This window comes from Mytilus edulis, chromosome 8 (assembly GCF_963676685.1).
Source record: "Mytilus edulis chromosome 8, xbMytEdul2.2, whole genome shotgun sequence".
Taxonomy (NCBI): Eukaryota; Metazoa; Mollusca; class Bivalvia; order Mytilida; family Mytilidae; genus Mytilus; species Mytilus edulis.
In genome coordinates, this window is record NC_092351.1 from 22,748,478 (window position 1) to 22,766,016 (window position 17,539).

The 17,539-nt window shown below is 32.0% G+C and overlaps 1 protein-coding gene across 2 annotated transcripts; it reads right to left on the reverse strand.

Annotated features, from left to right (window-relative positions):
* Positions 1-4,814: 4,814 nt before the first annotated feature.
* Positions 4,815-13,810, reverse strand: LOC139485105 (calcineurin subunit B type 1-like). Of its 2 annotated transcripts, none has more exons than XM_071269231.1 (6): positions 13,728-13,810; positions 11,110-11,149; positions 8,660-8,836; positions 6,918-6,977; positions 5,738-5,922; positions 4,815-4,982 (listed from the first exon to the last, which is right to left on the reverse strand). In XM_071269231.1, exons 1-6 carry the CDS (start codon positions 13,800-13,802, stop codon positions 4,932-4,934), a joined length of 588 nt encoding a protein of 195 aa, XP_071125332.1. In that variant the 5' UTR covers positions 13,803-13,810; the 3' UTR covers positions 4,815-4,931. The 2 variants fall into 2 exon arrangements, with proteins under 2 accessions (XP_071125332.1, XP_071125333.1); XM_071269232.1 differs by lacking the exon at positions 13,728-13,810 and adding an exon at positions 13,243-13,378.
* Positions 13,811-17,539: the final 3,729 nt, after the last annotated feature.

Genomic DNA, 17,539 nt, shown 5'->3' on the forward strand with positions numbered 1-17,539 from the left:
TCTGTTGTTTCTTAATTTTGCCGACTGAATTTAACTCGAATACTGCATTCACTGTTACTTGATATAAAACCAAATTACAATGACAACCGAGTCTCGAAATTGTTAATATTTGAACCAACGATTTGCAGCTTTCTTACGTGTTTAAAAGTATTAGATTGTAAATCAATACTGTTTCTGTAAACTTAATTTACTTGAAAATCGCTAAGACCATGTTGCTTAATTCGATATTTCATTTTTGGATTAAACAACTCCTTGACAAAACTATTTTTCTTTTAACATACCAACCAGACCTACGATTGGTATTTCGCATCAACTGTATCATATTCTTGTTATCGTAGAAAACGTACAAAATGCATTTCAAATGGTTTTTAAAATAGAGTCTTTCTTATTAATTATGTTGTTTAGTGTGTATTAGTGAAGTATATAAAGTTATATTTTTTCTTGTTTTTGCATAGTGTGTTTTTGAAGCAAAATACTAATATTTATTAAGACCATTTTGCTTTTTCTATTGAAACCTTTGAAAATTAGTGCCAATGCCAAAATTAACCAAAAGTTCACTTTTTTGAAAAGTTGAAAAAATAGTGCAATCTTTAAAATCAAATGCACGTAAGAGTTTTCAAATTCGCCATTTAGTATATTTCTACAGGGTCTGCTCGTGGCCTGTTGTCAGGTTAATCACATAGGCATACCCAGCATACAATCTACCTCGACTGAAAGTGATAGTTTAATTGTAGAAAATATCGACCTTCATTGTGGCCAATCTATATTAGATAAACTTTCTTATTTATGTTATTATTTTTAATGTTGATCTAAAAGAGCAGCTAAAGATACCAGAGGGACATTCAAACGTATAGATCGAAAATAAACTGACAACGACATGGCTAAAAATGAAAAGACAAATAGATAAATGTAATTGTACACAAGACACAACATAAAATACTAGAGATTAAGCAACACGGATCCCACCAAAAACAGTGGGAATGATCTCAGGTGCTCCGAAAGGGTAAGCTGATCCTGCTACACATGTTGCACCTGTCGTATTATTACAAACTCAAAAAAGTCTCATTCGGTAGGTCCCATTGAATTTCGTGAAAATGGAACGGGACTGTAGTTACGACGAAAGGAACTTATTCCATAATGGTCAACCAACTCGTGTTGGCGTCCGTAAAATTTACGAAGGGATGATCATTTCAACTTTACCATTTATATATCTTGGTTTAATAGCTTCTTTGTGAGTGGCAAGCCTGTATCAAGGAAATCATGATAGGCAATACAAGCCCGGAATATCGTATCAATTGGAAGATACATACTCCGTATGCAGGCGCTGCTAGATTGTTGCTACATAGAAATGAAAATTTCACAATAGGGAAGTTAGTCATTAAGTTCTTTTTTCAACCGACTCTCATTATCAATTTCTAGATGTATGTCAATATGTGAGACAGACTTAACTGTATCTGTTGTATCCTTTATCTCTAGTTCCATGGGATAGATGCGTTCAAAATATTCGCCAAATTTATAGTGTGATAACATCATCTATTCTATATAGCGGAAAGTACTGTTAAAGGATATTGAAAAAATTAAGAATGAAATGTGTGTTTCAGACAAAATATTTTCCACAATATGTAGCATTTAACTTTAACTTGCATTTTTGGCTGAGAACGAAGAGCCCTCCTTGCAGAAGGGTACACTATAAATCAGTGATATTGTTGGCATTTTTTCAAAACTACTTCTACCCTTTTTTATTGGGAAAATATTCGTCATTTTCATCAAATTGGGAAATTTAAAATAAACCATGAAATTCAATTTGACTGAAACTTCAATTTACACACCAATTTTCAAGAGAAACCCTGCTTTAAAATAAGACCCCATTTTGTCAGTGATGATACATAAATAGACCCTCAAAAGTGCACATATAGACATTTTAGGCAAAAAAATTATTCAAATGAGTGTTTTTCAGTTTGTATTCATGCACAATTACTACTGAGACTGCACTGTTTGGGAAAAACGTTGTCTTTTGGGGAATAATTTTAAGCCATTTTTTTTCAAATTGGGATTCTTCTCCAGGGGGAAACGCTTTTATTTCCACTAATTTACAGCAACCAATATCACTGGAAATAGACAGAAACCTTTTCATAATAATGACAAGGGCAATTTTTCAAGAGGTAGAGGCAATTTATATGGATTTAATTAAAATCAAAAGAGTAGACAAGCAAATTGGACAAGGGGAGGTTCCTCTACAGTAAAGAAGAGTGTAAATCAAACACGTTGAGACAGCACATGATTGGCATGTAGTTCTTGTGGGGCTATCCGACATTTGTTGGCAAACTTTCCACATAGGTAGTAAAATATGTAGTAGAGAGTAAATATAACAAAGGAAGAGGAAGAGGTTAACAGGTAATGTGCGCGAGGATATCACTGGTCTTAGGATGTATACACGAAACTTGGATGTTCTTGAATTTTCAAAGTGCATGTAGTGGCTATGTTTGTGTACAACTATGGATGATGATTTACAAATGTATGTTGAATCCTTTTACAAATGGAAAGGGAAAGCGGAGATTTTGAAGGAGGATGGCAAAAAGATCCATAAAATGGATGGAACCCGTAAAAAAATATTAATTTGCTGAGTCCGTCGGCAGTTATTGCAGGTGAAGATGTCACAATAAGAACTGGTTGTAGATTCTGACATTCCACTTTTATTGTCTCGATAACTATGATATAGGCTGGTGTGAAAATGGACCAGGAAATGATACAGCAGAGCATAGATATAACAGTCATTGTATACATGTGCAGAGATACTCGGTCAACATATTTCATTCAATATTACTTCGTCAGGCTATTATTACATTTTGATAGATAAAACTGAAAAGTTCAAGTCGCAGATGTATGTGCTGTGAATCTTGAAGAGTTAGACTCGAAAAAGATATACCTCTCTTAAAAGTTACACGAACAATTTGAATACCAACAAATGAAGCGTTTAATTTCACTTTTGAGGGATAGTATAGAGGAACACTGTGAATTTTGTAATCGATATGCAAAAACACCACCAAGACCACTATAGTGTCCATATACCTGTAGCATCTTAATTCAATGAAAGAGTGACAATGGACTTAAACAGTAGAATTGACGGTAGATTATGCACATGATCGACATGTCGGTCATGTTTATACACTGGATCTGTTTTAATCTTTTAAAATTTCCTTGTTTGCCTTTCATTCAAAATATTTTGATGTCCAATATCATTCATACAGCATAATGCCATGTTAAAAGGGTCTGTGTTCGTAACCTTGATCGATGCGCATCTACCACGATTGATTGATTGATTTTTGACGTTTTATCGCCACTTTTAAGCACCGTATATGGGCTATTTCGTGGCGGTCAGTTATTATTGGCGGAGGAACCTGGAGTGCCCGGAGAAAACCACCGACCTTCGATAGGAAAACAGACAATCCTAGTCAATTAAGATTGGAGTCGAGTGCACCCACATAGGGATTCGAACTCACAACCTCAATGTTGACTGGCTATCGATAACAGTAGTAACTACTTAGCCTACTCGCCACCGAGTCCCTATCAACACGATGGACACTATCGTAGACCAGAATATTATTCATGAACAAAACAATGTTTTTGTCGACCTTGTATTGCTTATAATTGTTCACTGTTTATAATTTCTGTCTTTTATGTCCAGTGTTTGACCTAAAACACAAAAAGGGTAAAAATGTAGGACAATCACCCCTCAAACAAGATAGCAGAAATAATCCTTTACATGTATGACCAAATTGTGTAGACCTTATCTCGAGACATTTTTTTTTTTTAATCTAATATAGGTTTAAAATAAAGCACAATTAAAAGGTTAAAATCTGCATTCAAAGGCATAATCTCCTATAAGGAGTCAACTGACGTTCTTCCATTATAGTTCTTGTTTCAATGCTTTAAAGTTAATATCTATGCTTTAAACATAAGACAAGAGAGCTAAATAAAAATGGTAGATAAGTAGTCTAATGAATTACACCAATAAGGAACCAACTGAAGGTTTCAGTCTCAGGATCTTTTGGTGCTGATAAACTTAGCCATCTGAAGTTTCTGTGTATCGAATTACTGTTTTCAAGATAATAGACCACATTCAAAGATGTTGAATGTCTTTTAATGGTAACAACTCCAACCAAAATTTATTTAACAGGATTAATGGAAAAAGAAAGAAGGTATATCTTGTCATTCTGAACACACCAGAGTTCATCTCTGGTTTTCGTTTGGTTTGAGTAGGTCAATCTTTAGTTGTCTATGTAATCTTTTGTGTACTTGTTCATTGTTTTTTTTTTCTTTATCATGATTGTCATTCACTCTTGACTATTGGAGACCTAGTATTTACATAATTATCAATCTTTGTCTGGTAAAAGTTTATGTATTGTATAAATAAATGTGTACAGTATGTTAAATTATTAAAACAGTGCAAACCTAAATTAAAGAAAATGCATATATCTTTAATTCAAAAACACTAACTATTTTTTTTTGGTTATATTTGTAACCTTTCAAAATGTTTTTACAATACCACTGAAAAGTCACTAAAATATTTGTTACTGCATTGTTCTTATCTAATATTAACTTGTTCTTTATTTAACTTTTTTTTTTTACAATTGAAACTATTTTACAGGATAAATCTGTATATATATGACACCTATATATTTAAACTTTAAATAGACAATTATATTGTATAACTGAACATATACTATAGGAACCATGTGGTGGTATAATATGACTGCATGTATACTAGTATATCAATCTTACATTCGTTTGACACCAAAATATCACACATGCTGTATATTTTACATTTTTTATTTTCAAAATAAAAGTATATAACATTTGTAAAGAAATATTTCATATTTCAAAAAATATAACATAAGTCTAAGATCAATTGATTTCCTGGCATAATAACCCTACACATGGTCTACAACCATCTTCTTGTGAAACTCAATGCTCTCTGCAACCTGTAAAATACAATATATAATTATGTTACTTGTAAAATTTTAAAATGTAAACTACATGATAATTTCATAATTGGCCTAAGCTCAAATAAGTTGCTTATGTTTATATATATAAGAAGATGTGGTATGAGAGTCAATGAGACATTTACTCTCCATCCAAGTCATAATTTATAAAAGTAAACCATTATAGGTTTAAGAATGTGGTCTCTACACCAAACTAATGTTTTAAGAACTTATAATTGTAGAAACACTCTTTGTCTTTAAAGTAATCCCCTCTGGGTGTACAGGATTTTCTTGCTGTGTTAAAGACCATTTGGTTGACTTCAGCTGTTTTCTACTCTTTGGAGGGGTTCTTGTCTCTTTCACACATTCCCCATTTTAATTCTCAATTTTTTACATTTAATGCATACTCTGAAGCAATTAATTTGCCTTTACGGAGGCTCGACGGTGCAAAAATTTCAGAAAAATTTTAACATTTTTTTTCATTACAAATTTTATTTATTATTTTATTAATTATTTTATCATTTAGCACAAAAATCATAAAAAAAAATCAATTCGTTTTGGTCCCAGATGACTTGTCAGATGTATATCTCATTGAAAAAGCTCCAAATTATCTCCCTTTGGTGCAAAAATGTAGTGAAATCCTATATTTAAAAAAAAAAATTGATTTATACCCTCGAGCCCCCTTAAAGTTTGTACTATAACTCATTTTTGATACATATAGTTAATTGTCAATAATTAATTTTATTGTGACTTACAGTGCAAAATTCCTGAAATGACAGTTTTCCATCCATATCTTGGTCAGCCATAACAACAGTCTTATCAACAATCTGTTGTAGCTGGGTATCTTTCAGATGGTCACCTACCATTAACTTTAACACCTGGTATAACTCTCCATTAGATATATATCCATCTTTGTCCATATCATATATAGCAAAGGCAACTGTAATATGAAATAAAATTAACAATGAATTTATTAAATGTCTATTTTCAAGTTGATTTTTATCTTTTAATATTAATTTTCACAACAGCAGTTTTATAAAATATGAGTTCAAATCACTGTGATCTTATAATACTAGAGTGTAAGGAAGCATGGTATGGTGTTTAGATCATCAAAATAAATACTATGAACTTCTGCCTTCCCTTACTGTGAGCATTTTTATATGCTATCACTTAGGATTGTTTGGCTTGTAACTGTATATTTGTAAAATGTTGGATATATATATCATACATGTAAATCAAATTATATTTTTTTACATGAACTCATGTGATAAAATTGAGAATACAAATGGTGAATGTGTCAAAGCGACAACAACCCAATCATAGAGCAGACAACAGCTGTTTGTTACATGTACCTTTTGCTTGTATGACAATGGCTGGATAAAAAAGGGGGAGGCTTGAGATTAAAAAATAATATTTTTACCAAGTCTTTATTTACCATAAGGTTTTTTGTTTGTTTAATTCTTTACATTATTTTATCTTTTAAACGATTGGGTGAGGATAACAGATCTGTGGAAGTCAGACATTGAACTTTTTTAACATTTTTCATGCTGGTATAATGTGAATACTAGAAAACTTAAAAAAAAAAAATGTGGTTACCCTGCTTTCATATTGTGATTATACATAATTATATCAAGAGGTCCCAAAATATGCCTGGCCAACTAACATGGTATGCAAGTTTTAGTTCAATCAGACAAGTAATGCCAGTTGTCTGACTATAATTTAATGTCAAACACCTTTCTCAAATTTCTATGTTACAGATTTTCATATCTCCATTGCAAAAATAGATTTTATTAGAAAATATTTTCATGTGTCTGACAAAATACCAGGCACCAATTTCGAACTTTAGAGAACACAGTATCATATATATACAATTCTACAATGATATATATTTTTTTTTTAATCAAAATAAGCTAAAAAAAATAAAATGAAACATACATCTCAGTTTATCTTTTGGGTCACCTTTCACACTGAACTGCGACAATCCATTTAAAAATTCTGAAATTAGAAAGAATTGAGTGTAACAAATTTCTAGAGAAATTGTTGCATTTTTCAATTTATACATATTAATACCATTACTAGATAGATGAGAGGTCCATCAACTGACACAGAATGCAGTGCACTTCGCAAAGCTTAAATAGTGATATATTGCAAGAAATTTATCTTTTTGACTAAAATTAAGTGGAGGATTACCATATTGATATATGCTTTTTGTAACTGAGTACACTAAAAAAATTTAATGATATAATTAAAATTTTCAAATCATTTGTGATAAATTGATAAATATTTCAATAACTCCTATATAGGTCAATTGACAAATAAGTTGTTTATGTTGACTTATTGTGTTCTGGTAATTTTCAATTTATCTGTTAATAATTTAATTTTGGATGCAACAGGTCTTCTGATTGGTTGACGTTATTTTGTTATCACTCCATAGACATAATTTAGTCATGTGACCGTGACGTCATCAACGTTTTTCATGTTTTTTTACGGTTTGAAATGGAATTTAGAATTAAATTATAAGAAATGACTGTAATATTTTTTCTGTCTATTGGTAATAACATAAAAAATGTGGTGCACACTGTTAAATAACCATCTACACGCGTTATTCAATGTGCACAAAATTTTTTATGTTATTTCTTCATAGACAGAAACAAGAATGTGTCCTCAGTACACGAATGCCCCACTCGCACTATCATTTTCCATGTTCAGTGGACCGTGAAATTGGGGTAAAAACTCTAATTTGGCATTAAAATTAGAAAGATCATATCATAGGGGACATGTGTACTAAGTTTGAAGTCGATTGGACTTAAACATCATCAAAAACTACCTTGACCAAAAACTTTAACCTGAAGCGGGACAGACGGACGGACAGACGGACGGACGAGCGAACAGACGGAACGACGGACGGACGCACAGACCAGAAAACATAATGCCCCTCTACTATCGTAGGTGGGGCATAAAAATATTACAGTCATTCCTTAACTGTTTTCCAGATAATAATCGATGTATAGCTATATAGCTGTGAAAATAGCAAACTTTTACATATCAGTTAATATATAACTCTAAAATGGGTATTCTAGATTTTATGAAAATTTCACAGGAGATATAGTATACCATAAAATGACATTTCAAGGGGAAATAACACCAATGGGGGAAGTAGACCTTGACCTGCTTACTGTAAATGTATAAATTATTGCGTCCATTTATTATTGCGATTTTGTCATTTTAGACTAGAATGCAATTTTAATTTTTGCGATATTAAGAAAAATCCTGTTTTATATATCATATAGATTTTTATTTAATGCCAGTTTTAAATTATTGTGATTCTAACACAGTTAGTTTGGTAAAAATGGCCCTGTTACCTGTAGTTTAAGAGGAGATAAAAAAAAAATTGAAGTTAACTAAATTGACAGCAGTTCTGTGAATTTCATAATCCCTAATGGCAATTTAATGCTCACCTGGCCTTAAATGAGATACAACTGCTTACCAAAATTGCTTTTTGAAACCCTTTAAAACATCTTATAACTGATTCAGCACAATAATTAATTCCAGTGGTTTTAAAAATAGACTGAAAAGGTATATATAATAAATGACAAATGTGGGGGTACAAGTAAAACTTTTCCAAACAGCAAAGAAAGAAAAAAACTAGTTTTACAATATAAATGTAATTACAGTACCTTTAAAATCCACTTCACCATTGCCGTCTGTATCAATGATAGCAACAACTCTCTGGACCAATGGATTATCCTTCAACTCTGGAATGGACATAAACTCCTCCACACTTAAAGAACCAGAATTATCTTTGTCTAGTTTGCAAAATCTTTTCCCAAGACGTCTTATTTCATCTGCATCAACTAAAAACATAACATACATGTACTTAATGTCTCCTCCTTTGTGTATTCACTAATATGAAAATAAGGTTTTATAATGGAAATGGGTGCAAATTAACAAAAATAAATGTTCTTCCTTAACTCCTGAATACCTAAAGTTTTTGGGTAATTTTACCAATAATTTTACCAATTTGGATGAATTCAGAAATTTTGTACAGTTTTATGGCAGGTTAGCTTTTTAGAACATAAAGAAATACATAGAACTTAAACTTCCTTTATAGGTGAGCACTTATGATAAAACAAGCTTATCTTGTGCACTAGATACAATACATAATCCATAAAATAAATTGGTCAAGTCTTTTTCCAGGATTTGTGGATGAACAAAAGGATTCGATACAAGCAGGAATAATACTAAGATAGACAACTTTTATTAATGTGTTTCGATATGTGAAATATCCTAAACAAATACTCAGAGCAAAATACAAAATAACAGGTCCACAACTTCTTAGCCTGTGCCAGTTTGGTTGATTCTGACAATTGGCTTATTTAATTATATTTTGATGAAATTTTGACATACTATTTACTCTGACCTGTGAGTTGAAGAAATTAAAAAAATCAAAAAGAAATTTAAAGAAAAAACCACATAATTTACAGGAAACTTGAAAATAATTCATTGTTTTCAAGTTTTACATTTCAAGGAGAAATAACTCCAGAACAAAGCAGACAGACCAATTTAAGGGTACATGATACACATACCTTTATTGTGCATATCATTAATGTTTTTTTTCAAAACTAGAATTGTATAGTCATGCAATTGCAGTTCTCTCAAGGCATTTATTCAAAATAAAATAAAATAGCTCTGTAGAAAAGTTAAACTGAATGAGGATACACTAAGTCATATAAATATTGAGTCAAATTTGACTGTTAAAAAGTCCCAAACATTTGAAACTGTGGAATGACATATGCCAGAAATTTTTCAAATCATAATTGCACCTTGTATCTATCTGATGATCAAAGTCCAATAACTCTGGAAAGACATATCAGATTTTTTAAAATTAAACAATTTGTTTTATTCACAAATTCAAACAATTATGCTAAGTTTCTAGAAGATCACTCCAATTTGTAGAACATTATTTGAAAATTTAATTAAATCAGACAATAGATTATCTTAACTCTGGCCAACAAAAAAGCAGATAAAAAGGGGAAAAACTTTCTTAATTATCAATCACATCAAATTAATGTAAAGTTTTGAGGAAATTAATCCAGGTATACTTGAATCTTGAGTAAGTAAGTGATATGTAAAAAAATACCTTTTAGAATCAATTGGTTTAAAAGTCCAACAGCTGGTACAAGGACAAAGTTATCGTTCTTTGGTTTTCGTTGTCTACGAATATAGTCCCTAGTGTGAACAGTATATAACTTGCATGTTTTATTTGATACACTTTCCCAATTTATTTTTATATATTTTTAATATATTTGGAACCCCCCTTTTTTTTTGGCCGATCAATGCATTTGAATGGGGAACCCCCCCCCCCCCCCTTTTTTAAAATGGCTGGATCCACCCCCACCTTTTTTAACAAGAAACTCAATAATAATTTAACTCTAAAATAAAATTTTGAATTAAAACCAAAAAGTATACAGATCTTTAGATTAATATAACTAATAAGTGTGTAAAGTTTTAAGCAATAATAATAAATTGTTTTAGAGATATGGCACGACCTGTAAAAATCCCATCCGCCTTTTTACAAAATACTCAATAACTCAAAAATAAAATTTTGAATCATCACCAAAAATTATACAGATCTTAAGATTAATATAACTAAGAAGTATGTAAAGTTTAAAGCAATTATCATAAATCGACGACCTGTCATGTGAAAAAAATACACTCCTGTTTTAGTTACAAAAGTCCCCTAACTCAAAAAGTTTTAATCTTATTTTCACCAAAAAGTATACAGATCGTTTGACCATCATAAGGGACAACTGTATTAAGTTTCATGAAATTTGGATGAGTTGTTCTCAAGTTACAGTGCGACATGTTTAAGCAGGACAGACAGACGGACAGACAAAATAATATGTCCCGTCAAAAGGCACATGAAAATCTGATTCAGATTAGAATCTTAAACTGTGTGAGAGAACTTTAACAAGGCTGGATTTAGTGGAAGACAATTATTATCTGAGATCATGGAGAAACTGGTTACAAAACCATATTCTTTTAAAATAAAACGACTTCATGTTATTTTTCTCTTTTTGAACACAGTTGTTTTTATCTTAAAAATGTTGAATATTTTGTTACTTACAATTCGAAGCCAGATGATCATCAATGGAATTGTGATTACCCTGAAAACAAAATTCTCATCCTGTTAATGTACAATACTAATATTTCATATGAATTGGAAAAACATCTCTTTTTTCACAATCTTATTGTTTACAACATCAGCCATCAGTGATTATGTCAATAAATTAGCCATGCATTTTTAATATCAGATTCTTAATGACAGAAGTGCATGTAATGATTTTTTTTTTAGTCCTAACTTGAACAATAAAAACTAGTCTTACTTAAAATGTAAATTTTTATTTCCTTAAAATTGAGGAAGTGAAATTTTAAGTCATAGTAAAAGCACAAATATTTTTCTCTTCTACAAGAAATAGTTTAGATTCTGAAGTACTTTTTAAAGAATAAAATTCAGGGATCTCCATGACCTGTCTTATGCTGGTGCACCTCCATTGTTAAAATATCTTCCCCCAGTAGCTGTCAAATGATCCCCACCATCGTTAAATTATCTTCCGCCATCACCAATATATTCCATCCATTGTCAAGATTCTCTCGTCACTGCCACTTTTTTTTAGCAATTACAATCAATTGCCAAAGAGCATTGAAGACAACGACATTGGAATCTTTAGGACTTTACATAGACGATTGTCACAAATAACCAGAGCTGTTTATTATAAGTTATGTAACTACTACTGAAAACTCTTTTGTAGACAAAACGCGCGTCTGGCGTATATACAAATTTTAGTCCTGGTATCTATGATGAGTTTATTTACAACCACCAGGTCGATGACACTGCTGGTGGAGATTTATTTCCCCGAGGGTATCACAAGCCCAGTAGTCAGCACTTTTTGTGCTGACATGAATTGTCATTAATTGATATGGTTATATTTATAAATTTACTGTTTACAAAATTTAGAATTTTTTGAAATACTAAGGCTTTTCTACCTCAGGCATAGATTACCTTGGCTGTATTTGGCAACACTTTTAGGAATTTTGGTCCTCAAAGCTCTTCAACTTCGTACTTTATTTGGCCTTTTTAACTTTCTTGACATCGAGCGTCACTGATAAGTCTTTTGTAGATGAAACGCGGGTCTGGCGTGTATACAGATTTTAGTCCTGGTATCTATTATGAGTTTATCAACAGAATAATTAGTTTTTCATCTAAAATTTTTAATTTGATGATGCTATAGAAAGTTTGTAAATGTATTAAACTGGCAATAACTAGTAAAAGGGTTTTTCAATTCTCCTTATTTTGACCAAAAAATATATTTAATATTCAAAAGAAATTATTGATCTACTGCTTGACATTTGTTTTTACTTCTGCACACAACTTGTCACAAGACAAAATTATGCTTTTAAGTGTTTCTGAATATGCATGATACATGTATGACTGATTTTTTTTTTAAACCTTTTAAGTCTTTTATAAGTAATTTGGGAAAAATTAATGCAAAATTAATGATTAAGAATCTTATTAAAACAAAGTGGAACACTTGATCACAAATAAAGCAGTTCATAAACAACTTGCTTTTTTCAACAAATATGAATACAAAATTTAACTGTTGAAACTTTAAAGTCTTTTATCAAAGATTTTGAGATTAACTAGGAAACATGTCTAAATTTGTGAAATCTTAATTTAAAAGTATTAAACTTTACTTGAGTACTCTGTATTATGTGATAATAATAATATTGACAATAACTGCACCGCTGCTCTGACATATATATGTCATGTAGCTATGTCAGAAGTCCCAATTCAGTAGCCTATTTTATTTAATTCAGTGGTTGTTGCTGTATTGTTGTATATCGTATTTTATTTTTAAAGTGTATCTAATAAGGATTTCAATATTACAAATCCTTGGTTAACTGTATAGATCAGACATTTACATAGGTGGATCCAGAGGCCCTTGTTTGTTGGAAAAATTTGGTTGATTATATAGGGAATCACTGAAGCATGACGGGCCCTCCCCTAAGTCAGTCAATTAACAAATCCCCCACCCCCCACCCCCCACCCCAAAAAAAAACAAAAAAACACACACACTCCTTTTTTAAAATAAGTTCTCAATGAGGTCTTGAAAGACTTAGCCTAATTAATTCATTTCTGTAGAGACTCTTTCTTTAGTTATTAATTTCTATGCCTTTTTAGTCTATTTGATTAAATAACCTGTCTGTCAAAATCAAGCTCTTCCTTTATTTCTGGGATTTTGAATTTCTCCATTTATGCTCTATCATGTTCTTTGAATATTCATTATATTGTGCCATGTAAAAAGTTCTGTGTCAAGAGTAAACTTCCGGTTGAAAGTAGGGGTTTTCCAATGTTCCCGTGACTCCATGGTTTGTAATTGTTTTTCAATATATAGAACAGTAACATTTTATTCCTTATCATATCTATAACATTTTTATTTTTATCTGTATCAATCAAAACTGTAGTAAAGACGATTTGTTTACTGTATCGTGGTATACAATTTACTTTCGGAATAAGACTACCCTCCCCCTTTTTCATGTCTTTCTGTAAACTTGTACCAATGAATAGTCTAGTCATAATGAAAAGCACGGTTTGAGAAATTCCCATTAATGCAACAACATCAAAAACTGTATAATGATGACATGATGAATAACAAAGTAGAAAGATTTCTAGACGGGACGAACCATAGCAGACGATTTCAATCCCAGGATGCATTGTACTGTTTGGAACATGCTAAAAGTATGATTTCGTCCTCTCATTTGATTTAGTAACTGAGGGGGAGGACAGGGGGTACCCTTCTCCCTTCTCCCACCCCTCTTCTCCTTTCTCCTACCCCCATTCTCCTTTCTCCCATTAGAATAAAACATCTCCTTTTGAGATATTTTTTCTTGAAATATTTGAAAAAAATTTAAAAGGAGAGATATTTTATTTTTTCTCCTTTCTCCAACTTTTTCTCCTTTCTCCCAGCCTTCCTCTACTTTCTCCTACCCCCTTTCTCCTTTCTCCCACCTCCTTTCTCCTTTCTCCTACCCCCTTTCTCCCTGTCTCCCTTACCCCTGTCCTCCCCCTCGTAACTTGTAAGGAAAGCTCTCGAAAGAAATGTGTGTCCATGTTTGAATAAATTTTAAATAAAATATCTTATTAGGTATCAAGCATTTAACCCTAAGAGGGATGGGGTTATGTTTTTTTCTGAGTAAGATTTCGTTTTGCGCAAAGCGCTAACATTTTAATTTAGTTTTTCAACGTTATCAAGCAAACTATTTTTTATCATCAAATTGTCAATCAGAATATTTTTTTATAGGAAAACCCCATCCCCTCACCCTTAACCCAAGGCAACCCGTGAACTTAAATGGTCGTCCCCTCATAAAAGATCTTACCTGAGATCAGATAGAATCTATCTGATCTCAGGTGTGTATAATGATGGAAAATTGTATGTTGCAAAAGTAAAATAAAATAAAGTAAACTTAGAGAAATATACTAATAAATAAATAAAATTGAATTAAATCGCATTGCTAATTAAAAAGCTCCAAGACAAAGTAGGTGACCGATTAGATTAAGTTATAAATAGTTTCGCCTTTTTGTAAATACTATAGTTCTATTGTTTTAGTTCTTTTGATCATAGCTATTAATGTGACGTTGAGAAATAAAGTAAATAAACTGTCATCTTTAAAAAGAATAAAAATGTTTGTAATTTGCCGTTGGAAAATAACCCTTAAGTGTTTCTATTGTCCACTAAATAATTCTGTAAAGTAAGTAAAGATTTTGATAATCCTTTAATTGCTTTTACATAACTAAATAAAATATATGTCAATCATATAAATTTATAACATAAAAAGAGAATAATTGACCAATAAAAAGTAACTTTAGAAAATTCAAATTGACGCTTAAATTTCACAGGTGAATAAAATAATTCCAATCAGCACGTGATGTTGGGGTTAAAAAAGGGAAGACCGCAACCTCCTAACATCACATATCACACTTAAATGTAGATAGCTGTTTGGAATACATAATTGAAACATCATCGTATTTTATTCACCAGGTAGATTATGTAAATTGTTAATGTATAAACTATTTTTAATTGAATTTTAAAAGTAAGAATTTGTCTTTTGATTTAATAACTTTGATATTTAAAACTTAAATTAAATTTATAAAAGATTTTCATTATCAGAAATAAGTTAAAACAAAGTTTAAATCAATAGATCACAGATCACATCACACTTAAATGTAGATAGCTGTTTGGAATAAATAATTGAAACATCATTGTATTTTATTCACCAGCGCCGGGCCTCGAAAGGAGAAAGTGTCCGAGATGAGGGACACGCCAGCAGAAGGTATTACATAGACCTGAACATGAGCGAGCTAGTATTCCCCAGATTCTCCGAAAGAAGTCAGAATCCTCTTATAGATAAAAGCGAGCGAGAATAGTCCCTAAGTGAAAGATGTCAGTTCCCCGATATTTAAGTGTTATTAACGTTTTGGAGGGAAAGGGGAGACAAACTGAAAGAACAGAGAATCTTCCCCCTTTTCCTGCACTACAGAACTTTTCCTGCATTACATGTGCATCAATATTTATGAGGAATTTTTGAGTACAGTGACAGATTGAGATAGTAATTCAGTCAAAATTCAACACTATTCAACCAATAAACAAACATTAATTAAAAGCACTGAACCTGTAAATTGCTCATTTTGAGATAAACTTTATAAATCGGCGTTATGGAAGAATCATGAAACTGAAGACACATCTAAATTGACGATAAACATTTTTTATGCCCCACCTACGATAGTAGAGGGGGCATTATGTTTTCTGGTCTGTGCGTCCGTTCGTCCGTCTGTCCGTTCGTTCGTCCGTCCGTTCGTTCGTCCGTCTGTCCCGCTTCAGGTTAAAGTTTTTGGTCAAGGTAGTTTTTGATGAAGTTGAAATCCAATCAACTTGAAACTTAGTATACATGTGCCCTATGATATGATATTTCTAATTTTAATGCCAAATTAGAGAATTTATTCCAATTTCACGGTCCACTAAACATAGAAAATGATAGTGCGAGTGGGGCATCCGTGAACTGTGGACACATTCTTGTTTGTGGTGTTTTGATGTTATTGTTACTGTCATATTGTCTTCAAATAAGTGCATATTGATAAAATTGAGAATGGAAATGGGGAATGTGTCAAAGAGACAACAACCCGACCAAATAAAAAACAACAGCAGAGGGTCACCAACAGGTCTTCAATGTAGCGAGAAATTCCCGCACCCGGAGGCGTCCTTCAGCTGGCCCCTAAACAAATATATACTAGTCCAGTGATAATGAACGCCATACTAATTTCCAAATTGTACACAAGAAACTAAAATTAAAATATTACAAGACTAACAAAGGCCAGAGGCTCCTGACTTGGGACAGGCGCAAAAATGCGGCGGGGTTAAACATGTTTGTGAGATCTCAACCCTCCCCCTATACCTCTAACCAATGCAGTAAAGTAAACGCATAACAATACGCACATTAAAATTCAGTTCAAGAGAAATCCGAGTCTGATGTCAGAAGATGTAACCAAAGAAAATAAACAAAATGACAATAATACATAAATAACAACAGACTACTAGCAGTTAACTGACATGCCAGCTCCAGACTCGAAAAATTAAAAATAGCAAAAGAAATAGCTACAGACAATGTTACTCGTCGCCAAGAAAAGAATAAACAGCATTATGACAAAAAGGCAAAGGAACCAGATTTTAGGGTTGGACAAAAAGTTTTAATTCGAGTTAACAAAATCCCCCCAGGACTTTCTCGTAAGTTACAAGACAAATCAGACGGACCTTATTTGATAACACAATTGGGACCAAATCACACATATCGTTTAATGAATTGCAACACACGCAAAGTAATGAAATCGTTGATCAATGCTCAACATTTACGTATTTATCACGACCCACGTATATTTAGACGTCAAGATGACATAATCGTCACACCACAGAACAATGATGAAGACAACAATGATCATCAACCAAATGCAGATAACGCACAATCGGTTAACAATGAAGTTGACAAAGAAATAGTAGACGAAACAACGTATGAAGTTGAATGTCTACTTGGAAAGAAAACAATGAATGGAGTTGTTCATTACAAATGCAAATGGAAAGACGGATCAACTCCAACCTGGGAACCAATCGATAACATAGCGGAAAATCTTATCGAAGATTATCATATTAAGTTTACTCAACAAGGTAAACGACGCAAACGAAAAGGTAATCAGAATTATCGTTATTTCAATCAATCCTAGGATTAAAACAAATCTTACGAAGGTAAGTGTCATAATTGCCTCTAAAGCCTTGATGGCAGACTAATGCAGGTAAGTGCAGAACAGTATAGAACATTTACGATTAACATGTGCACTTGGTTGGATTCGATTGGTTCATAAGCGACGTCGTGAATTTTATTTGGCATACATTTTTTTTTCTCAAAGTTCATTTTTCAAAATTCAGTGTCTGTCAATTATTTAAGTGTTT

Coding starts and splice junctions, on each gene's coding strand:
- LOC139485105 (XM_071269231.1), bottom strand. CDS start 13,802: ATGAGAGGACGAAATCATACTTTTAGCATGTTCCAAACAGTACAATGC. Junction 11,150..13,727: donor GATTGAAATCGTCTGCTATG/GTTCGTCCCGTC, acceptor TTTTGTTTTCAG/GGTAATCACAATTCCATTGA. Junction 5,923..6,917: donor CCCAAAAGATAAACTGAGAT/GTATGTTTCATT, acceptor TTCATATTACAG/TTGCCTTTGCTATATATGAT.